The sequence below is a fragment of the Gopherus flavomarginatus genome, chromosome 4, assembly GCF_025201925.1.
Source record: "Gopherus flavomarginatus isolate rGopFla2 chromosome 4, rGopFla2.mat.asm, whole genome shotgun sequence".
NCBI lineage: Eukaryota > Metazoa > Chordata > Testudines > Testudinidae > Gopherus > Gopherus flavomarginatus.
Genome location: NC_066620.1, coordinates 186,039,762 through 186,063,707, shown reverse-complemented (window position 1 = coordinate 186,063,707; position 23,946 = coordinate 186,039,762). Strand labels below are relative to the sequence as shown.

Below are 23,946 nucleotides of genomic sequence, written 5' to 3'. Positions count from 1 at the left end.
CCTGCTCGAGTTTCCCATAGGAAGCTCAATTTTCTTGCTCTGGGCACCTTTTTTATGCTGTCAGTCTGTCTATACCTACATTCTGCTCATGTACATGGAATTTTCAACCCTCTCTTTCTTAGTGGTCTGTGTCTCTTAGAAACACAAGTGACACCGAATTCTATAGGCTGTGTAGGTTCCCGTTGACATACCACCTTTAACTTGCAGTTAAGGCACATGTTAGAGACAAGATTTGTTGTTGCAGCATTTTGTAATTTAAATTTAACTTTTCCAGCTACATTTTCATGATATTACCAGTTGGTACTTCTTTTCCTATAATTTTTCAGGTTATTTCTCGGTCATTAACTTACATCCTCATTTCTTGTCTCCAAGGTCTAAAATAGCTAAGCTAAAGTCTTGCAGGCCTCAGCCCACAGTTTCTTGTATTTCAGCTTGTCTTACTCATATCTACTACATAATACCTCTAAATATAGATCAGTCATTCTTTTATAATCCTATAAATCAACTCTAATTAACAACCAATGAATATATATGGCATAACGTATGGATTAATTATAACATCACACAATAAATGGATAAACTAAAATCACTGGCTACAATATGTTCCTCTTAACTACATGACATATGTTTAAATTTTGGTATATGCAGCCAACCTTAAATACTAGATAGTGCTTAATTTTATAAAAATCTCTATATGGTTTAAATACTTCTGTCATGTTGTTAACTATTTGTTTTAAGTCAATTAATTGGTCTCTTCATACCATTTATTATCTTAGTTTAGGGGTGAGCAAACTATGGCCTGCGGGCTGCATCCAGCCCATAAGATGTTTTAATCTGGCCTTCTAGCATCTGCTGGGGAGCAGTGTCAGGGGCTTGCCTGGCTCCGTGCGTGCCGTGGCTCTGCGCAGCTCCTGGAAGCAGCAGCATGTCCGCCCTCCAGCTCCTACACGTAGGGACAGCCAGGGGGCTTTGCATGCTGCCCTAGCCCCAAGCACTGCCCCCGTGGAACCACGGCCAATGGGAGCTGCAGGGGCAGCGCTTGCGGATGGGTCAGTGTGCAGAGCTGCCTGGCCCATGCCGTGCCCCCATGGAAGAGCTGAAGAGGGGACGGGGCAGTGCGCAGAGCCACCTGGCTGCGCCTCCGCGTTGGAGCCAGAGAGGGGGGATATGCCATTGCTTCCGGGAGCTGCTTGAGGTAAACACCGTCCAGAGCCTGCATCCCTGACCTCCTCCCATGCCCCAACCCCCTGCCCCAGTCCTGATCCCCCTCCTGCCCTCCGAATCCCTCGGTCTCAGCCCGGAGCACCCTTCCTGCACATCAGACCCCTCATCCCCAGACCCCTATGTCTATCCAGAACCTGTGTCACGGCCTACAGCCCTGATCTTGCAAACAGTTATGTGCATGCTTAACTTTACTACTGTGATTAGTTCCATTGTAACGATGGGACTAATGGTAGTGAAATATATTCTTAAGTGTTTGAAGGATTAAGGTTTAAGATTGTAAGATGTTGGTGGTACTCCTGAATTTAAAATTCTGCACCAAAAAAATAAAAATTCTGAGCACAATATTTTAAATTTCTGCAGATTTTATTTGTCAGATAAACGTAGAGACTCCAGCATGGCATTGGGGAGCACAGGCCATGCTGCAGAGAGGTGGGAGATCACTGTGCAGCTCTCCCGCCAACCCTACTATAAAAGTTGCCACTGCTATTGCATACTGTGTGTCAACATTTGTGTAAAATGTATTTGTTATACATCTATGGTTTCTTATATCTCAATTCTAATTTGAGACGTAAATGCACTGTTTTTTAATACATGCACTAATGTGCTTGTTTAAAACAGAAGTTAATTGTCAGTTCTAATCCCTACTAGAACAGCTGCAGTGGATGTACAGTGCTCAGGTTTTGAGTGTAGTAGAATCAAGGAATCTCACTGAGGAGTTTAATATGTAAGTTAACAGAATATTTGTGTATCAATTTTTGTTGTTAAACTTTAAGGGAGAGGAAAAGGATTAATGTTGTTGACTGGATTCTTTCCATTGTTATAGCACTTGCAGATTTTATAACAGCAGTTTGAATTATGGTTGCATGTATGCATATGAATGTACACACACTATGAATAAATTGCCACAATAGATGCTTTCTGTGGTATGTTTTGCACACCCTGTGGAAAATGAACCATTGTTTGTCCTAGGTTAGCAATTTTTTAGTGGTATTGTGGGACTATATATAGAATTTGGGTGCATTAAAACTTGAAATTGTGTAATACTTGCCAAAAAGTATGAAAAAATTAATCTACTTAACTAACTGCTCTGCCTTAATAGATAAAATGTGAATGTTTTTACTCCAAACACAAACTGCAAGTGACTTGGAACATTGGAGCAATATGTTTGCATTTGATTGATAGCCTTTTTGGAGTAACTAAATAAAATATAATTGTTTTTCCTTTGCAGATATTGCTTTGTTTTTGCTTTGGGATACCTCACTATGTGCCAAATTACTAGAGTCTATATCTTTGATTATGGACAATATTCTGCTGATTTTTCTGGGTAAGAAAAAATTATATACTCCATTTCCCCCACAACCCAACAACAACATATAGTACAGCTTGTCTGATGTGATACTGTATTTACTCTGATGGTAAATTGTTGGATGATAGTAACTGAAATTTGAGTTATTCTAAGTTTCTGTCACTACCTGCAATATTTTGGGCAGCAAAAAAATCCAATAAGTGGTTTTACAGCAAATCTATTTTTGCAAGGCACAGAGTTAAAAAGCACTAATTCAATAGTATTTACATGCTAATTTAACTTAAAAGTGAAAGTTTAAAAGTCAATAGCATTGAAGACCATATTCCCTAGTGGAGCCCTGGATTGGGACTCAGGAGATGTTGGTTCTGCTCCTGGTTCTGTTGGTAGCCTCTTGGGTGACCTTGAGCAAGCCACTTTCCTGCTGTGTGCCTCAGTTTCCCCATTTGAGAATTGGGATTATGATGCTGGCCTCCTTTAATTGCTTTGAGATCTACTGCTGAAAAGCACTATATAAGAGCTAGTTGATATTATTTATGATGCTATTTTTCTTCCCAGACTCCTGGACTTGAAGTCAGAAAGCAAAAGGGAGCACACAGTGTATTAATATTAAAAAATTCTGTCAGGAAATATAGAATTTATACTAAACAGTTCAAATAGTGCCATTTGCCCACCATATATAAATAACTTCCTTCAAGTATGTAAGTGCTCATCCAAAGCTCATTGAACTTAATGAAAGCCTCCCATAGAAGTCAATGGGTTTTGGATCAAGTCCATACAGTACTGGTTTGGGAATACTAGTGGAATCTGAAAAGTGACAAGCATTTTTTGGAATAATTTGAATTATTTCCAGTAGCTTCTGATTAAAATGTGAAAACTTATCAAGAGCTTCCAGTAGTATCTGAAATGTTGTATCTACTGTGATAACTGTTGGCATTTTAAGCACATTGATTTCAAACTCAACAGTTTACTGAGTTTTACCAGAGTCACAAACTTATATAGTTCAACATATGTTTTCTGGGAACTTGTAAGTCGGTGGAATGTTCCATCAGAAATACATAGAGGTAGATAGCACGTCTTTTATTTCAAGAAATAGTACTAAAACAAAAAATGAAAAGAAATTATCATAAGCAGGACAGGAAACAAAACTTTGTAGCTTGGGCTCCACCTTAGTCCAATGATTCAGGATGTGGAGCCTGATCTTCTCAAAGGCATCCTCCTGTTCTTAAGCAACCAATTTATAGAATGTCCATGAGCATTTGTGGAAGCTGAATTGAGACCTCTTGTTCACCAGCGAGTGCCTTGGTGCTCTGTCATGTGAATTTTACAGACTAAGAAATAAGATTTTTGGGGTGCTAAAGCAGAGGATCGGTCTCAGTGTTGAGAGTGGCAAAGACAAAGACTGTTTCTTGGGAGGAAAGATTGAGATTGTTACAGCGTTCTTCCTCCTTATCAGATCTGTGATATCCTGTTGGTGTCTGTTTTGCATAGAATCTTCTGCCAGATCAATGGTTGTGGGTATCACAGAAGATAAGAATGAGAGGGACTTGTATTTTGCAAGACATGGCTGAAAGAATTCATAGTAGAAGACTGATTTAAATGTTAATCATTATGAGGGGAAGTAGAAATAGAAAGATGATGAAGAATGGTATCTAGTAATATATCTGTGGAGCTTTTGCAGGGAGCTACTGCTTGAGTCATCCAATTTAAGGCAGAGAAGGGACCAGTATATCATATAGAAACTTTTGAGTTAGTTTCCAAAGAAGCAGAGTCTCACAATATTAGGCGTTTTTTCCCCTTAAAGTCCCAGCACCTGGTGAGAAGTGATTATATGATAATCTTAGTTTACTTTTTTTATGACTGAAAGCTTCTAGCTCTCATGACTGTGGAGAAAAGCTTTAAAATGTGAATTCTAAAGGCTCACAAACTTGAAGGCAAATGTAAAATTTATTATATTTCAGATCTTACTATTTTAAAGCCAGGCATATAACTTTGGAGGATCTGACCTGTGTTATGAATGCTCGGGGTTGGCAATACTGAGATTCACGTACGGGCAAAACACATACCTAAGCCATTGGTTAGATGCAGTCCCATAATTTTTTCTTGTCATCAATTATTTAGTCTCCAAAGCAGATGTTGATGTTACTTGGTACAACTAGTAAGAGTCTCAAATAGAGTGTGAAGTGTGATAGAACAGAATAGGCCATATTTATTCCACATTTGGAATAAATCAGTGAATTTATATCAGAAATTAATTTAGACCCAGTAGATTTGGTTGAAACAAGTAGAAAGTCCACTTATAGTTGGACATAGGCCCAGATGTATTGTAGTCTGTGTCTTTTAAAAATACATAATTAATAGAAGGGAATTGCCCAGTCCAATTATTTCTTCCAGCTCTTACTTAACTCAGGTGGTGCTTTCCTGTCCCTATTCAATTATTGTATTTTGTCACTTGGAGGCCAGGGGCTTTAACCAATTGCTCATATTCCTGTTCTGTAAACTGTTACCTTTTGTGTGTGTGTCTCTCTGTGTGTGAATTTCCAACCCTGTTCTAGCTGCACAGACTTTCTAAAAAAGTAATAAAAAATTCATACACAGTGAACAGTTTGACCTACTAAAACACAAAAATACTGGGAGGGCTACACAGTGATGGATAGGGCCAATAAACTGCAGACTAAGCTGCCTCAAACAGGGGCACAATTCTGTAAAAAGTGGAACAGGCAGTTGCAGGAAAATACTCATGTATATTGCAACATTAATTTGACACGTGGTTTACCTTCCAGACTCTTAGTTGTTTGGGGATTGGTGGCATAATCATGTAGGCATCTAGCTACCATGTGATGGGCATAGTAGAAATGCTCAGTAGATATTCAATACCAACAGAATACACTAAGAAAAATACTACAGTTCAGAACACACAACACAGAGTAAAAAAATACCACAAACTGTGCATAATGTAGAAGCTGAGTAGGTTACTGTATTACTAAGATTGCGACCGTATACTAAATCTTAAGTCACCATGACCTAAGCAGCAGCTAACTTCACATTCCTGCTACTCTTTGGAAGGGCATTCCTGGGCATATAACAGCTAAAAAGTCAAATAATTCAAGTATATAAATAGAAGGAATAATCACCAGTAGTGCTTTAACTCTGAATTTCCTGGGTTTGTAATGTTTGGTTTAGTGACAGCTGCAACATCTCTGTAACTTGCTCTTTTAAACCTGTAACGGTATGTCTACACTGCAGTCCAAGGTGTGTTTGCGGAAGCTTGTCCTGCTACACTGCTGTTTTTGGCTGTGCTAATGTGAGTAAAGCTAGTTTGGGCATGTGTACTAATGCTGCAGTTACACCTGGAATTGCAGCGTGGACATACCCTAAGTTATCAATATGTACTTTCAACCTTAACTCTATGTCAATGTAATTTTTTTTGTCTTGGAATAAATAAAAGGATAAATAACCAAAGTAAAAACAAAACAAAAATAGTAAGGATAAGGTCAAGAACAGCATAGTTTAAGTCACATGCCTGCAATATGACTTCAGAAATCACATCAGCATTAACTATAGCAAACTTCTTTAGCAATGTGGTCATCTGTGAAAGTGTAGAACTAGCTCTTGTAAACTGAGAAGTATGTATATTAATACATACTTCTGCCTTTTGGTAATAATTTTCTAAACGTTAGATACCCATACAAATGAAAGGTGGTTTATTACGTTAAAAGTTCCAGCTGCTTGTATTTTCTTTCGAATATGAGAGAAAAAGCTTTACAACTAGTTAATATTATGTAATTACAGTAAAATCTTTATATGGAAAAATTAAATGTACCAAGATATCCATAAATAGTTCTCTGCTTCATATCTTGTTACTTTTTTATTACATCCAAATAAATTACTTCAATTTTTCAAAGTTAGTTACGTATTATTAAAAAAGATGTTTTTGTTGTGAATTGTGGCCAAATTAATTCTTGAGATTTGCTGTCCTGGGTTTTGATTTCAGCTGAGCTTCTTAAGTGAGTTATAGCCATATATTCACTGCAGGGATTGCTATTGTCCTATGCATACTGCTGCTGTTGCTAATTTATAACAAAGAAATAATCTTCTGTGCCCTTTGCCACTTACTCCTTCCCCTTAAAATAAATAAACCCACCCACCCCCCGTGAATTTATATTTTCTTCAGTTAAATTTCTGGAAATTTTCCCTAATTTATTTAAACATTTAGGACCCAATTCAGCAAAATATATGCATTGCTTTACCAAACTGCTTAAATCCTGGACAGTTCTAGATCTTGGCTCTTCAGTGGACTGACCTGCTGTATGTAAGGAATATTTTCTGCTCACTGTGTAAACATAAGGCCAAGATCTAAGCTCCAGTGGTTAGACATTTTGTCCTCTTCCAGTGGGGATTGCTAGTTTAACCTATTCCCAATTTTAAATGTGAAATTAAAACATGGATATTCTTATTTAAAATATCTTTATTTTTTCCCTTGTAACAGCCCAATGATGATAATTACACAGAAAATCACTAGTCTGGCTTATGAGATTCACGATGGTAAGACTTTTTGAACTGCATTCTTTGACTTTAATTCTTCACAATGTATTTTTTATAATTTCCCTTCAGTTTAATTCAGAAAATTAAACCACGTATTTGTGCTGTGAATTTTATTATCCCACTACACATCTGCGGGTGGGAGGGCCTGATGGGAGAAATTTGTTTTGGTATCTCAATTGTTGGTTCTGTAAATATTTGATAAGGGACCAATTCAGCAAAAACCATGGTAGCTTGCACAGAATGCAAGCTCTGAAAACAAGTCTTATTGTTCAGAAGATACCACATCACCAAAAGATTGGCCTGGCATCCTCTGCCCTCTTTTGGGCTGGGACATGGATATCTAATGAGTTAGCAAAACAGAATCTCCAAATTCAGAGATCAGCACTGGATTCACAAATTGGTAGAACAGGCACTAGTTGCTGTGACTTTACATGACATAAATACCACTTTTACTAAAAAGGGAGTAAGTAGAGAAGAAAGTCAATACTTTCTTCTTCTTTTCCTAATTTTGTTCCGTGCTATGTTTAATAATCTTGTATAAGACTCTGTGAATTTTAATTTTTATTGGATATAATATGAACAGAACTATAATATGTCAATTGTATATTACAAACAAGTTTAGGCATGAACAAAGAGGCTTCATAGTTGTGTATATATATGTCTTAAATGGCTAGAGAAAAGTTGACAGGAAGTGAATTGTCCCAGTGTGTGACAATATATAGAAGTGATTCTTAAGGGTGGGACGGAAAGAAATGATTGGTATCAGGTTATTTTGTGAGCTAGTTTGATTTCTTGGTCACTTTGAGAAGTAAGAATGATAGTGTGCACCATGAAAAACACTGACAATGTGCCTTCCACTCAAACTACTTTAATCAATTTTAAAATGCTTAGAGACCAGATTAAATATTGAAAGGATGACTTCTGGGATTATAACCACAAGTGGCTGGGGTAAACTATCTTTTCCACTGAAACAGGTTTAAGAAACTTACCTGTTCCATTGAAACAGTTTAAGAAACTTCCGATCCACTGTTTTTAAAAACCTTTAAAATGAACTGAAATTGTGGCTAGACAATCCTCTGTTATTTCAGCTGTTGTGCATTATATTGTTTGTGTAGCACTGAAGTATGCTTGAATAAGCTCTGTGATTGTTTCCCCTTGGGGACGTTAATGAAAATGTGATGTATATCTCATGAAACTAGTCCAGTGAGAGAATTTTTAAATAAATGCATTTGTTGTAAAATAATTGGGGTTTGTTTTTCAAATTATGTCAAATTTTTCAACTGTCTATAATGGTGTCCTCCAGTCTCTGTTTTCTGGCTCCATTTTAATTTTATTTTATTTTATTGAATTAAATGTTATTGCTTCAACCCCCTAGATTTGCATGTCTCTTCACATGCATAAGGATAGGCCTCTACTCTAAGTATCTTGCAGTTTATATTGAACACAGCTTATGTTGACAATGTAGGAGGGAGAGGAAAGAATGACAATGACTGACTAGGCCTATCTCCAGTGAGTTCTGTATTTATACCTTATCAGTGCAAAGCACAAGGACTTCTTCCATTCACTTAGTCCTAACTGCTGTCATACCTATGACTGTTTCACTTCAAAGTCTCTCAGGGCTTGGCTACACTTGTAGCGCTGGGAGTTACAGCTGTCTTCATACAGCTGTGTAGGGAAAGCGCTGGAGTGTGGCCACACTGACAGCTACCAGCGCTGCAGTGTAGCCACATTTGCAGCACTGTAGGGAGTGGTGCATTATGGGCAGCTATCCCACAGAGCACCTCATCCCATTTTGGCGCCGTGGGTTGTGGGAAGGGGACGGAAGGGTGTGGGTCATTCTGCTTCCTGTCCCAACGCCCCGTGATGCATCGCTTCACATCCCAGCAGTCCTTGTTTTTCCGTCCACATTTGGCGCCATTGTGACTCTCCCAACGGTTTATGTGCAGCGTGATTTCTGTGGGAAGTGGAGCCCGAACTGCTGAGGAATATGCTGACGAGTCTCGCCAGCACATCATGTTTGGCAGTTGAGCTATTCCTTAAGCTCCAAAGCGATGAGGAGTCCGATGATGATAGCGAGTCGCCTGACGCGTACGACACGACATTGCTTGTGGCATTCACGGAAATGCTCAGCACTGTGGAACACTGCTTTGGGGCTCAGGAAACAAGCACTGAGTGGTGGGATCATATCGTCATGGAAGTCTGGGATGACGAGCAGTGGCTGCAGAACTTTCGGATGAGAAAAGCCACTTTCATGGGACTGTGTGCTGAGCTCGCCCCCATCCGGCGGCGCAAGGACACAAGATTGAGAGCTGCCCTGCTGGTGGAGAAGCGGGTGGCTATTGCAATCTGGAAGCTGGCAACTCCAGACAGCTACCGATCGGTCGGGAACCAGTTTGGAGTGGGAAAGTCGAACGTTGGGATCGTTTTGATGCAGGTTTGCAGGGCCATTAATCGCATCCTGCTAAGAAGAACCATGACTCTGGGGAACGTGCAGGACATTCTGGATGGCTTTGCACAAATGGGTTTCCCTAACTGTGAAGGGGCGATAGATGGGATGCATATTCCTATTCTGGCACCACCCCACCTAGCATCCGAGTACGTTAATCGGAAGGGGTATTTCTCTATGGTTCTCCAGGCTCTTGTGGATTACCGTGGGCATTTCATTGACATTAACACAGGCTGGCCTGGAAAGGTGCATGATGCACGCATCTTTCGGAACACTGGCCTGTTCAGGAAGCTGCACTCAGGGACTTTTTTCCCAGACCGGAAGATCGCAGTAGGGGACGTTGAAATGTCTGTTGTGATCCTTGGAGACTCTGCTTACCCGTTAATGCCTTGGCTCATGAAACTATATATAGGGAAGCTTGACAGGAGCAAGGACTGGTTCAACTACAGGCTGAGCCGGTGCCGAATGACTGTGGAGTGTGCTTTTGGCCGTTTAAAAGGGCACTGGCGATCTCTGTATGGGAAGCTAGACTTGGGGGAAAGCAGCATCCCTGCGGTTGTATCCGCTTGCTGTACCCTCCATAATATTTGTGAAGGGAAGGGTGAAACGTTCAGTCAGGAATGGGCCTCCGAGGTTCAATGCCTGGAGGCTGAATTTGCACAGCCAGAGACCAGGGCTACTAGAGAAGCCCAACACAGGGCTTCAAAGATTAGGGATGCCTTGAGGGCGGAATTAGAGGCTGAAAACCAACAGTAATGTTTGGTGCCTTGCGCGGGAGTGAAGTGCAGTGGTTACAATGTTAGTAGGAATCTGTTTTTCCTAAGCTGATTTGCAGTGCCTGTTTCTTTCCTGGGCTACGGTATCTTTCACTTTCTGCAATAATAAAGACTGTTTTCAAAGGCAATAATTCATTTATTGAAAAGAAAATAACTTTCTTGACAGACACACAACATTTTGGGAACCTAAAAGGGCAGGCAGGTGTGGTGGGGAACTGTACAGTCACAGGTTTGAATATGTCCTGTCTGGAGTGCTGTGCGATGACTGCTGCACTTCAGGATGCCTATACTGCATGGTGATGGGGGTTGAGTGCAGAGGGTAAGGGTCGTAGTTCTCAGGGCTGGTTGGTGAACGTACAGGTGTTGGAGGCAGCTGGTGGAGGTGAGAACCTGGATGCTGGGGAAGGGGGTTTGGAGCTGACATTGGGGCACAAGGGAAAGACCTTTGGGACGGGGGGTGGGGCGGCGTGGTAGTGCTCTGCCTGCATGGCTACGAGCGCCTAGATAGAGTTCGCTTGGCGCGCCAGGATGCTTATCAGCTGCTTTGTGCTTTTCTTCCTGGCCGCTGCATTTCTCTGGCGGATCCTGCTTTCCCTTTCCCTCCAGTCCTGCAGTTTTTTATTCTCTCTGGCAGAGTGATCCATAACTGTTTGCAGCAGGTCGTCTTTGCTTTTTCGCGGCTTCTTCTGCAGGTTTTGGAGTATTTGAGCTGTTGACAACACGGGCAGCTGAGAAGTCAAGGTCGCTTGTGGAAAGGCAAAAAAGGCAACAGTTAAGAGAGACAGCATTGTTTATATCTCAGACAGTTATTCCCACACAGTAAAGGAATTTACAGTCTTCACTTTAGCATAATTTTCCCATACCAAATAGAGCGCACATAAGCCACAGGAGCCCCGAAATGGTGAGTAAGGGGGACTGATTGCTTCAGGGCTGTGCTGGGGTTTCTGTGCGTTGCGGAAAACAAACAGCTGCAGGGGGCACCTACACTGAACACTCTCCCAACATTTTCCACAGGAGTTAATCCTGGAAGATATCTCACTGTTGCGGGTCACCTGGGAAGGAGGAATGATTGCTTCAGGGCTATGCTGGGGTTTCTGTGCATTGGGGAAAGCAAACAGCTGCAGGGGGCACCTACACTGAACACACTCCCAACGTTTTCCACAGGAGTTAATCCTGGAAGATATCTCGCTGCTGCTGGTCACCTGGGAAGAGCGGGAGGGTCTTCTACAGCAATGCAGATTCCGCCCTGGCCCCTATGCAGCTTGCCTGTGTGCAGCAATGGTCCCCCCCACCCCTCGCGGCACAGTGGTGCGGACATGTTAGCCTGACTGGGACAGGGACCACAGTGGCTCTCCCTATAAACTTGCGCAAGCGCATTGCCCACGCTCTGGCTGAAACTTTTGAAGAGATTACCGAGGCCAATTACCGCAACGTGATAGACCACATCAATGGCCTATTCCACATCTAGGCATGTATGCATGCAGCCATAACCCCCCTCCTCTCCCGAAACATTTCCATCTGAAAATAAAAGCCGCTTACCGGGAACCCGTTCCTCTGCTTCTCCGTCACCAAGTTCCAGCTGCTGCAACTGGCTAGCTTCCTCCTGGCTTGAGAAGAGCTCCTGGCTGCATGCCTCCTGGGACTCCGGGGTGTCTCCCCCTACCCCAGTACCCTCACTCTTGGTTTCCTCTTCCCCCCTCCCGCCTTCCCCCCCCGCCCTCTGAAGTGTCCATCATGGTCCTTGGATTGGCGGTGGGGTCACCCCCAAGTATCGTGTCCAGCTCCTTGTAAAAACGGCAGGTCGTGGGGGCAGCGCCGGAGTGGCCGTTTCCCTTGCGGGCTTTGCAATAGGCACTCTGCAGCTCCTTCACTTTAGCCCTGCACTGCACTGCGTCCTGGTCATGGCCCCTTTCCAGCATGGCCTTTGATATCTGCCCATAGGTATCGTAATTCCTATGACTGGAGCACAGCTGTGACTGCGCAGCTTCCTCCCCCCAAACACCGATGAGGTCCAGCAACTCGCCATTGCTCCATGCTGGGGCTCATTTGGCGCGTGGAGGCATGGTCACCTGGAAAGATTCACTGATTGACTGCACTCCACACCTGGCTGAGCAAACAGGAAGGGGATTTTTAAAATTCCCGGGGCATTTAAAGGGCAGGTCACCTGAAGCCAGGGCAGTAGAGTGCGAACTGATGAGGAGAGTGGCTGAGCAGGCATTCTGGGATACCTCTGAATACCTCTGGAGGCCAATAACAGCGCTTTTGGTGGCCTCGCTGGCGGAGCAGTGCTGCATCACCAGCACTGCAATCGTTATTCCCCAGGCAGAGGTGGAGTACATGCAGCACTGTACCCAGGGAGATACAGCGCTGTATGTGCCTTGCAAGTGTGGACGGTGAGTGAGTTGCAGTACTGTAAAGCCACCACCAGTGCTGCAACTCTCCAGTGTAGCCAAGCCCTCAGATTTCAGAGACTAATTCAAAGAGATGATTGTGTAAACTAGTCTTACATCTATTACAGCCCTAACAACGAGTCAGTACCTTTTTAAAATATCTGTTTTAAAGATTACAGTTTGAATTCCAAAATTCCACAAATTTGTTTTAGAAAATTCAAGTTAAGATATTCACTGGAATTCCTCTGCATCTTAAACCCTGCTGTGTCACCCTGTCAGTGACTTACTCTCACCCTGTCTTTGGCCTCTCTTTGCTCAAAAACAGTAAAGAAAAAATTTTAAATGGTCTCCACTGTAGCAGTATCGTGTTTGCACTGGTGTGTAGAGATTAGCTTGTCACGCTTTCCTCTTCACCTTGCCTCTAAATTTTAAAGTTTATAAAATAGTCAAACATTTGCTCCAGGCTGAGATCTGACACAATATCTCCACTCACTAAACTTTTTTTCAGTACCATGTTTTTATCATGGAAAAGAGAAGTTGAACTCTATTCAAAGTATGTACAATAGATTGGAGAGGGTGGTGGTTAGTTGGACTCTTTCAGAGGAAAATACATTCAAAATTATAGATTTCACAAACTATAATCATGATTACTAAACACCCAGGGTTTGGGAGTCACTTATTACTCTAAAGAACTTGTTGTGATCCAGGGACCCCTTGTTGCCAACTTGCTGAGGGCACAGTGGATGCATAGGGTTTTACAGGGATCTCTTGGATTGGATATTTGCATAATAGTTCACTGAACGGTGACATGTGAAGTCTCTATTGAGAGCCAGTAGCCCACTGGTTTTTGTAACCATTGCAAAATGTATGTATTGATAATATTTAGGAAGTTATGTATCCATACTGAAAATTATGTTATTAATGTTTTGGAATTAAGGCAAGCCACCGGAGGTGACATACTTTGGAAATGTTCCAAAGGAGGTAACGGGCATTGTATGCCTGACAATGTATGCCTGTTTGTGGGATAAATAAGAGATTGTAGCCAGGGGATAAATAAGAGATTGCAAATGTACAAGAGAGGAAATCTATGGGAATAAACAAACAGCAGAAGGGTGTTCTGTTTATGAATAAAGATAAGGGATTGTTCCGGTATATCTTGGCATGCAGAGGAACACATGGAATCCTTCACCTAGGATGCAAGCTAATATTGTGCTTGTCTCAGAAAATAAGGGTCATAGCCTGCCTAGCTGCAAAGCTCTGCAAGGACTTCCGGTGAGCAATACTTGGTTAGAGATGAGAGCATCTTGTTAATTAAGTCTAGGCTCTAGAATGGCCGTTATGATTTTATTTTATATGTAACCATTTGTTTCCAATATGTTCACTTCCTATAGTTAGAATCTGTATGCTTTGCTAAAAAAAAAATATACGTGATTTCACTATAAACATATCTAAGTGTTGTGTGTTAAGTGAAGCTGTGATCTGAGGTGGAACTGGTAAGCTGGAATGTGCTATTTCTTGGAAGCAGCAAATCTGTGAATACTGCAAGTGTCTCATGGACCAGGGGCTGGACGCTTCAGGGACATGCTCAGAGGGCTTGAGGTTTGGAGCGTGCCACTCGTTACTTTGTAGAATGACAGTGGGTCCTGTGAGGCCTACAGGGAAGTGCATGTGTTGCCTGTAGCTGGTGGAGTTGGGGAGCTGACCCCAGGCATATACAGACGAGGCTTCCTCATGCTAAGGACAGGTGGTAGTGAGGTGTCTCACAACCCTGGATACTCCAGGAAGCCTCACACTCATCATTTTAGTATTAAGGTTAGTAGCAAGTGAAAGTCTTATTTACTAACTTTATCTTTTTAGATAAATGAGCTGTTTTGAATTTGTTTGCATAATGCACAAATGGTGGGGTATGTTATACAATGAACAAGGGGTGCTGATTAAGTGTGATGGCGAGCATGAAAACTTCTCACTGACTGTTCATTAAGGTATACAGTTATTTGCAGTTAAATAAGTAATGTAGAAATATCTGGTGAATACATGTCACAATTATGGGGCTAGCTGCACCTTTGTCCCCTTTCTGGGCTCAGGTGAAATGTTGTGATTCTTCTGCTTTTATATTGGGACTTGAGTACACTATTGAGTACTATTTATCAACTGCTTATTGTGGCAGAATACACCCTGGTGTTCACACCCTACACACTTTTGTGATTATGTATGTATAATGTATAATAAGGTATGCCTTGTAAGGTATAATTTGAAAACTCATACTTTGCTAGCTAGTATTGTTCTGATTAAATATGTGTGGCAGCACTTCCCCTGTATGATAATATTAATGCAAATTCCAAATCCACAGCCCTGCCCAGGCAGAAGTCAGGTGTGTCTTAAACAGAGGAAGGAATTTGTGCTTGCCTTACTTTGCATTTAAGCAGTAAACAGAGTCATAAAGTGGTGGGGCTGAGGTGGGAGGGCAAAGGAAATTCAAACAGGTGGGAAAAACAGCAGGGAATATCATTTCACATAGACTTTCTGTCTCTTGTGTCTCCACTGGAAATAGCTCAGTGGTTTGAGCATTGGCTTGCTAAACCCAGGGTTGTGAGTTCAATCCTTGAGGGGGCCACTTAGGGATCTGTGGCAAAAATCAGTACTTGGTCCTGCTAGTAAAGGCAGGGGGCTGGACTCAATGACTTTTCAAGATCCCTTCCAGTTCTAGGAGATTGGTATATCTCCAATTATTATTTATTTATTACTTCCTTATTTAAAAGTTTGAGTACCTTAGGAAACTGTGTTCCCATTCATACTTATTCTTTGCTGCTTGAGGAAGACTTAGATGAACCCTGTAGTGGGTTTTTGTGCGCTTGGGAAGAAAAGGGCAGAGCAGCTTTGAGGGCAGAGTTTGTGTGTGGGAACACAGGTGACTATAGAAATGGACTGACATCACAAACACAAAAATAGGAAATCTGGCCTGTACACTGGCACAGACCTGAGTTATATGAAATGACTTATTTTGGTAATATACAAAACAATCAATACATTGAATAAATGAATTTCAATTGCCTTTTTCTGTACCAAAAGGCCCATTATGAGGGAGACAGAAGAATGTTTTCGGTTTAATAAGGTGGCTACAAAAAATGGCAGACATCTGATTTTTTTAAAAAGCATGTCCTATGTAAAGTAAATGGCAGAATGGAGGATTAAAGCTCTTTAGGGGCGAGTGTTAGATCTAAGAGAATAATAGGTAACAAAATCTGGAAATGAATAAGAAACAGACTGGGCTGAGTGAGAGGCCTGGTCCACACTACAGCGTTAAATCGATTTAAACAGCGTTAAATCGATTTAACGCTGTACCCGTCCACACTACAAGGCACTTTAAATCGATTTTAAGGGCTCTTAAAATCGATTTCTGTACTCCTCCCCAACGAGAGGAGTAACCCTAAAATCGATATCACTATATCGATTTAGGGTTAATGTGGACGGAAATCGAAGTTATTGGTCTCATTCTTTTACTGAGCTACCCAGAGTGCACTGCTCCGGAAATCGATGGTAGCCTAGGACCATGGACGCACACCACTGAATTAATGTGCCCTAGTGTGGACGCGTAAAATCGATTTTATAAAACCGGTTTTAATAATTTCGATTTTATGCTGTAGTGTAGACGTGGCCAGAGACTGAGTGGATATGTGAGTGGCTACCTGCATAGGTGGATGAATGTTAGCATGGGTTAAAGTTGATTCTTCTTCACGCCAAAATGTTTCTCATTTTGCTGTGTAATTTTATATGATACATCAAATATATATAAAAAACATTGTTCTCTCTCTCTCTCTCTCTCTCTGCTCCTAAAATGAAAACAAACATATATCATGCCATTGACGTTAAGGTTTTTATAAGTTGGTGGACAAGGCCTATTGTATAGAAGGCCTAAAGGGAATATATTCAAGGGTTAATAGAAGGCATAGTAAAAGGGGAAGTTTGTTATGCACAAGTTTTAAAGCATCTAATGGCTTAAGGGGGGAGGTGAATTTTGCAATAGGTTAAGAAATAGCTTGGCTAATAGGGGAGGGGGTTTTACCAAGAAACAGGTTGCTGACACTCCTGGGGTCACGTCTTGCTGACCATCTGGAAGGGGGTGGGGACGTTCCGAGAAACTGACCCTGTGGCAAGCCCAAATTTGGAAATGGTCTAAACTGCCTGATTCATGCATGTTGGAAGTCAGTCAAAAAGGGTATAAAGGATGGCTGGACAGATCCATCGGGGCACTCAGTCGGTGAACTGGCTGTCAAGGGGCGAAGGTACTAGTGGACACATACCCACAATGGGAGATCTGCTGGCACTGGAATTTAAGACTAGCTGGAGCCACTGTTTGCCCAGTCTGAGCAATTGGACTGTCCCTGAGGGGGGATGAGATTTTGAGTTGCAGTACTCTGCTTGAAAATCCTTACCTGACACATCCCCACCATGGGAGATCAGGAATAGGTGGATCAACAGGGCTGTGATCTCGGGCCGACGGGAGAAAAGGGGGTGGGAAATCTGAACCCTCTGAACGACTCGCCGTAGGGCAGCAGGAATCAGAGGGATTAAGAGGACTTGCCAAAAAAAGGGCCTGATCAGGTTTTAGAGCTTTCAAGTGGGGCCTTGGAGAAGTCGGGCTTGAACAGGTGAAGGAGTGACTGGCCGGAACTCCCCAAACTTACCAGGTAAAAGTCGGGGGCGTATTCAGGGAGTGGGCTGCTGTGCTGCTTGAAACTAAGCTCAAGAAATAAAGGGGGACTTTTCTAGCGATAGAATTACCGTGCCTTAAAATTATAGCATGCTTGTAAGTGTTTATGTGTAATTGTCAGTGTTTAATAAAACTATTACCTGATTTAACCATATCAGGACTGGTTTGCTCTTCTATCCGAATCTCCCTAAACTAGGGTAAGGAGGAGGCTGACCCTGCCACTCCAAGGTTAAAGTTCAGGAAATATAATCAGGTCAGCCTTAAAAAGAGGTCGAGTTGGGAACCCTGGATATTGGCAGAGCACTCCTTAGTGTGGATGCAGCCATACTAGTGAAGCTGTGCTTTGTACCAATGTCATAAAATCACCTCCCCAAGTGAAATAAGCTGTTTGCACAGTGTCTAGCAGAATGGGGTCATGGTCTATAACTTCACTGATTCCCAACTTCAAGAAAAGTGCGGCAAGCAACGTCGACCTCTGTACGTGGCCTTCATCGATTTCATGAAAGTATTCGACTTCATCCGCAGTGAGGCTCTGTGGAGAATTCTTAAATTTGGATGCCTGCCAAAATTTGCCGCCATCCTCTGACTCCTCCACGACAACATGTCTGTGATGGTCGCCAGCAATGGATCCGAAATGGACCCCTTCCTACTATAGACAGGAGTTAAGCAAGGCTGTATCATCGCTCCAACCCTTTTCTCCATCTTCCTTGCTATCACCCTCCTTCTCATGGCTGACGAGCTCCCCTCCGTACTTGACATTCAATACAGAATGGACAGCAAGCTCTTCAGCCTCATTTGTCTCCTATCCATGATGAAGACTATCACTAAATCAGTCATTTAACTCCAACTTGTGGATGACTCTGCTGTGTGTCCACTCAGAAGAAGATATTCAAAAAATAGTGACATTTTCTCTGAGGCCTACAACCAACTCGGCCTCATATTCAACAACAAGAAAATTAAAGTACTCCACCAACAGGCTTCAGATCACCAGGATCCTGCTCCTGTAATTCAGATCAATAAAGAGACCCTGGAAAATGTTGAGCACTTCTTTTACTTCAGCAGCTCTCTGTCACAGAAAGCTGACATTGACTAAGTTGGTCAAGAATCACACCTCTTCATACCACTGACTGACGTAGCTATACTGGCAGAAGTCTATAGTGTAGACATGGCCTAACAAAACTGAGTGTACAGAAGCACAGCGGCAGAGAAATGTATTATTGACAAATAAAAAGTAATGCACATGGGAAAGAACATAAGAATAGCCAGACTGGATCAGACCAAAGGTCTGTCCAGCCCAGTATCCTGTCTATCAACAGTGGCCAATGCCAGCTGCCCCAGAGGGAGTGAACCTAACAGGTAATGATCAAGTGATCTCTCTCCTGCCATCCATCTCCACCCTCTGACAAACAGAGGCTAGGGACACGATTCCTTACCCATCCTGGCTAATAGCCACTAATGGACTTAACCTCCATGAATTTATCTAGTTGTCTTTTAAACCCTGTTATAGTCCTAGCCTTCACAAGCTCCTCAGGCAAGGAGTTCCACAGGTTGACTGTGCGCTGTGTGAAGAAGAACTTCCTTTTATTTGTTTTAAACCTGATGCCCATTAATTTAATTTAGTGGCCTCTATATTATATTATGGGAACAAGTAAATAACTTTTCCTTATTTACTTCCTTCACACCACTCATGATTTTATATACCTCTATCATATCCCCCCTTAGTCTCCTCTTTTCCAAGCTGAAAAGTCCTAGCCTCTTTAATCTCTCCTCATATGGGATCCATTCCAAACCCCTAATCATTTTAGTTGCCCTAATTGTGGAGTCGTGGTTGGATAAATACCAGTGCAGAGATACAGAGATACTCCAGTGGTGTGTGTACATATGGTAACCAGGCCTTTCTGTCTACCCTCTATCATAATACAGGAACCTCCAACATACAAAGGAATGTGTATTGAAAGTGAAAAGCAGTGGATCAAAAGCTGATAGACAAATATTTTTCAGTACAATGCAACGCCTGTTAAATTGTGGAACTCATTGCTATATGACATCATTGAGGCACAGAGTTTATAGAAATTTGAGAATGGATTAGACATTTATATAGGTAACAGCCATATTTACCAATTCTGGATATCTAATCATGGCATCTTCTAAAGATGAGTTGCACAATAAAAACTATGGAGACAGCGCAAGGAAAAATAAAACAAATCATAAACGTAGTACAGTTCACATTGGTTGGTAGCTACTGGAAATTTGACTGGCTGCCCACTCAAATTGTGGTACATAGTACCATAGCAGACATATTTATAGCAATAGTTCTGGCAGTCATTATTAATTCTCATAAACTTAAGTTCTGAAGAATGTTTCTTTTCATAATTGGTATAAATAATTCCCTATTTTCATTTATCTTGAGCCTTTCTTCACCCTTTCCTTTTCCCAACTGCAAACACTCTTTGTGTTTAGTAAAAGAACTCCAGCACATCATTCAAAAGCTTAAAATACCTTTAGCACTAGTTCAGCGTGTCTTAAAACCCAGGAATCCTATATGTAGCCCTCTGTCCATTCACTTGCTTTCTAAAATACAGGTTTTTAAAAAAAAATTCAAGACCATAGTGAAAATTTAAGAAATTACGTTTTGTTGTACAAGTCTACTACATATTACATCTCTTTTGTTCATGGAGCATCATGACAAGATGAGTTCCCATTTAATAAATGTTAGCTCATTCACAACAAAAAGTAGCAGCTGTTTTCCCATGACAGTGTTTCTCAAGTGCATCTGCTCTCTTTCAGTTTGTTTGGCTGTAAATAAGTCAGTGAACCTAGATTATTTTTTAGTAATTTAACACTTCCTCCTCCTGGAACGAAGTGATTATTTGCTTTCTTTTAATGCTTCTTGATCTATAATTTATTTTGTAACTCTCATGCAACTTTTGCTGTATCAGTGACAACATTTTGGTTAATGTCTTGGTATCACTTTCAAAAGAGTGACTTCATGATTACAATACATGCCTGTGCTATTTTGTTCAACTGACATCTGTGTTCTGTTTGCTTTTGTTGCTGCCAATGCTATAGTGACAACAAAAACTGTTATCTCTTGTCTCTTCTTTTGGACTATAATATATAATATTTTACAAACAGTAAGGATTTGAGTTTACAGTAAACTCCTGATTATCTGCAGAGCAAGGGCAGTGGTGGATTAAGGTTTCCTGGGGCCCTGGACCAGAGCAAGTGAGGAGGGCTCCTCCTTACTCCTTCTGCCTGCGGTCCCACCCCTTTTTGCTCCTTCCCTGGGGCCCACCTCGTTCCAGCCAGGGTCCCCCTATTATGCCCTTATTGTGGCCCATGCAACCTATTTGCTCCTTTCTGTCTGCGGCCCCAAGACTGGAGAAGCTCTGTCCCCGCACCACGGCCCTTCGGCCGCAGCAGGGAGTGAGAGCTCCTTCAGTCCTGGTATTGCAGAGGGGGTCTGGGTACTGGGATTTCCCCCTGGCACCTCCTGCGCTTCTGTAGGGGACCAGGGTTGGGGTGCTGAGGTTTCTCCCACACCCCATGGCTTCTGCTGGGGATGAGCCACATGGCTTCTGATGGGGTTGGGGGTGCTGGGGGCTTTCTCCGCTACCCCGCAGCTTCTGATAGGGTTGGGGGTGCTGGCGGCTTCTCCTTGCCACACTGCCTGGGTCAGGGGGTGCTGGGCACTTCCCCGACCCTGCCTATTCAGCGCTGCTGCTGGGGAGCGGGGTTGGAGTGCGAGGGCTTCCCCTACCTCATCTGGCACTGCTGCCAGGGAGTGGGGGCTTCCCCCTGTCCTGCCTACCTGGCACTGCTGCCAGGGATTTCCCCTGCCTCATCCTGTCCACCCAGTGCTTCTGCTGGGGAGCAGGTTGGGGCATCGGGGCTTCTCCTGCCCTGCCTGCCTGCCAGGCAGCCAGTGCTTCGAGCTTCCACTGCCTGGTGTCAGATTTTTTCCGGGCCCCCCAGTTGGCTGGGGCCTCTGGACACAGGACCCGTCAGCCCAGTGGCTAATCCACTAATTAGGTGGGTGGCTGTTCATTCTCTTGTGTGCAGCTGCCCAGGTGCGCACCTTAGAGGGAATTGCAGCAAGCTGTGCATCAGATAGTTGTGTTCGGTATTTTGACTTGTTTATATTCGTTGTGGGAAAAAGTGATGCTGCCTCCATTTCTGACTCTGCCCAGCGACTAATGATGCTGCCTCCATGGCTGACTTTGCCCAGCGACTAGTGATGGTATCTCTGTCCCTCTCCCCCAGCCAAAGGGAGTTGTGGGGGGCAGAGCCTGCAGCAGACATCGGGCAGCGTGTCTGCATGCATCTCTCCTCCATGGACTGCAGTGGGGAGTTCTTGGGCTGCAGATGGCCCACAGGCCGGGACTTTGAGACTCTTGCTTTAGAAGGTACACCCTAAAGAGGGGACCATTGTCTACTGATTACTTGTTCCCAGAGTCTCAAGATCAAAAGCTCAAGCTGTAATAAGGGAAAGACTAACCTATACATAGGTTGACTAATTCTGAGCTAAGGCTGTTATGAACTTGTAACCACAGAAAAACTCCATTGTGAGGGTTGAAGGACTGACTCATACCAGAGTCCTTTTTGTAGTTGGGAGGAGTGGTGATCTCTGGTAAACTTATTAGCATGTGTATACATTTTTTATTGTTTTTAATATCTTTACTCTGTAATGTTTTCACCTTAAGAATAAAGGTGCTTGCTTAGAAAGAGCTGCATGGTAACTTGTAACTGCAGGCAATTACAGCTGTTGATAGCTGTAATTAGAGAGAAAGCAAAGTGCAGTTGTTGGCCTGTTTAGGAAGTCTTGCTTGCTGGGATATCACAATGTGGGCAGGAAACTATGCAGCCTGGTAAACTCCCAGCCAGGAGGCTGAGGAACGTGAGTCTCTACCTAAGAGAGCAGGGGTGCTGGAACAGGTTTTATAGTGGGAGTAGAGATGATGGAAACAATGGAAACCATGTATGTGGTGTTTGTTATTACTACTTCAAGCAGCACCCTAGTTTCAGCACCACTTCAAAAGAGGGGATGGCTGAGCAGCTGAGAGCATGGAGTGGGTGCCCTCGAGGGACCACAGGGTGGGGAATAAAGGTACAGTTGCCCTGAACTGTGACACAAGGAAATCCGATTATCTCTGGCAAATAAATGGTTAACTAGTGCTTATTTCTTCCCTCTTCTACAGGAATGTTTAGAAAAGAAGAAGAATTGACCCCATCACAGAGATGCTTGGCTGTAAGGTAGGCTTTCCTATGCTTATGAGTATAGTTTCTGTTTTGAATGCTTTGCATGGATTATGAAGACTTTGTAGCTCTAATGCAGTTGATATATAAGATGTCTATTTATCTAGCTGGATCTGGTTTACACTGCATGTACAGTATATTTGTAATTTAATTTCATGTGGGTTTTTTCCCCTTGAAAGATAACTACTGAAATAGACGTTACATTTTACTTGCAAGGCTTTTACTAAAACAGACAATTTCTTATTAAAATTTTTTTCTTGACAATGAAGAATAAAAGTATGTACTGTATTTAGCAGGTGATTAGTAACTGCATAGTACACGTGAGTTACAGCCATCAAAGAAACAAAATACTTTTCTCTGATTTCTCTTTTACAACTTTTAGTTTGATTCTTTCCCTCCTTTCTTTATTTGGAAGACTTGTTAATAGATATCAGTACCCTAGTTTATGCCACAGTGTCTGTCCAATCAAAGAGTACGTAAGTGCTTTGGGACTTCTCTATTTGACATTGTAGTTATATAGCTTTTGAAGGCTTAAAGTATCCAACATCTGAAATCTAGACCATTTTTGTGGTGGACAGATCAGATAATTGGAGAATTTCTGCTCTTCAGAAATAATTTTCTTTTTAGTACCTATTATTTCAGAAATCTTAATGGCATGAAGATAATTGGACTAAAAAGAACCCAGCAGCTTAATATTTTAATTTCAAATTTCTTACTATTTATGAGAGAAGAGAAATCCTCTTGTTATAGCATTGTGGGATGATGAGTCTTGAAACCCTAAAAGAAAGGAGGGCATTCTATTGCAGCATATTCATGCTGACCACATTTGTCATAAGAATGGAGTACAAAACTTGCACATGTTCATTCCATTGTAGGTGTGTACACACCCTGAGCACAGTTGCTGAAAAATTTTCCCTTGGTGGCAGCTGTTGGGGTGGCATGGGGGCCTTCTCGTACTATGCACTCATAGTGCCAGTTTAAAGGGCCCAGCTGACCCCACACTTCCTCTGTTCTTTTTTACCATCCATGACAGTTTCTGGAACTGTTCTTGTTGCTACGGCAAGCTCTCTCAGTGGGCTTCATTTTTCAGATAATTTTTATAGTTAGTACTTGTAAACAGTTAATTAGTTTTCGCTAGTATAGTTTGTGTTTCTCCATTTGTTAGCAGAATTTCATCTGTACCTGGTGCCAAGGTATGCCTCGGTCACCAGGATTCAAGCCTTGTGCATTCTGTAACAAAGCTATGTCCCAAGCAACCCGCTCTGTAGTTGCCTAAAGTGCTTGGATGAGGCTCA

The 23,946-nt window shown here is 42.4% G+C and overlaps 1 protein-coding gene across 3 annotated transcripts in view; it reads left to right on the top strand.

Annotated features, from left to right (window-relative positions):
* The window catches only part of MBOAT2 (membrane bound O-acyltransferase domain containing 2), a 219,997-nt gene that overhangs the window by 141,722 nt on the left and 54,329 nt on the right, over positions 1 to 23,946 (top strand). Inside the window, exons 4-6 of one of the 3 annotated variants that reach the window (XM_050950800.1) lie at positions 2,453 to 2,548; positions 7,017 to 7,072; positions 22,594 to 22,648. In XM_050950800.1, the coding sequence (XP_050806757.1) occupies positions 2,453 to 2,548; positions 7,017 to 7,072; positions 22,594 to 22,648 (207 nt within the window). The remainder of the gene's footprint in view (positions 1 to 2,452; positions 2,549 to 7,016; positions 7,073 to 22,593; positions 22,649 to 23,946) is intronic. The other 2 variants (XM_050950801.1, XM_050950802.1) reach the window with 2 other exon arrangements.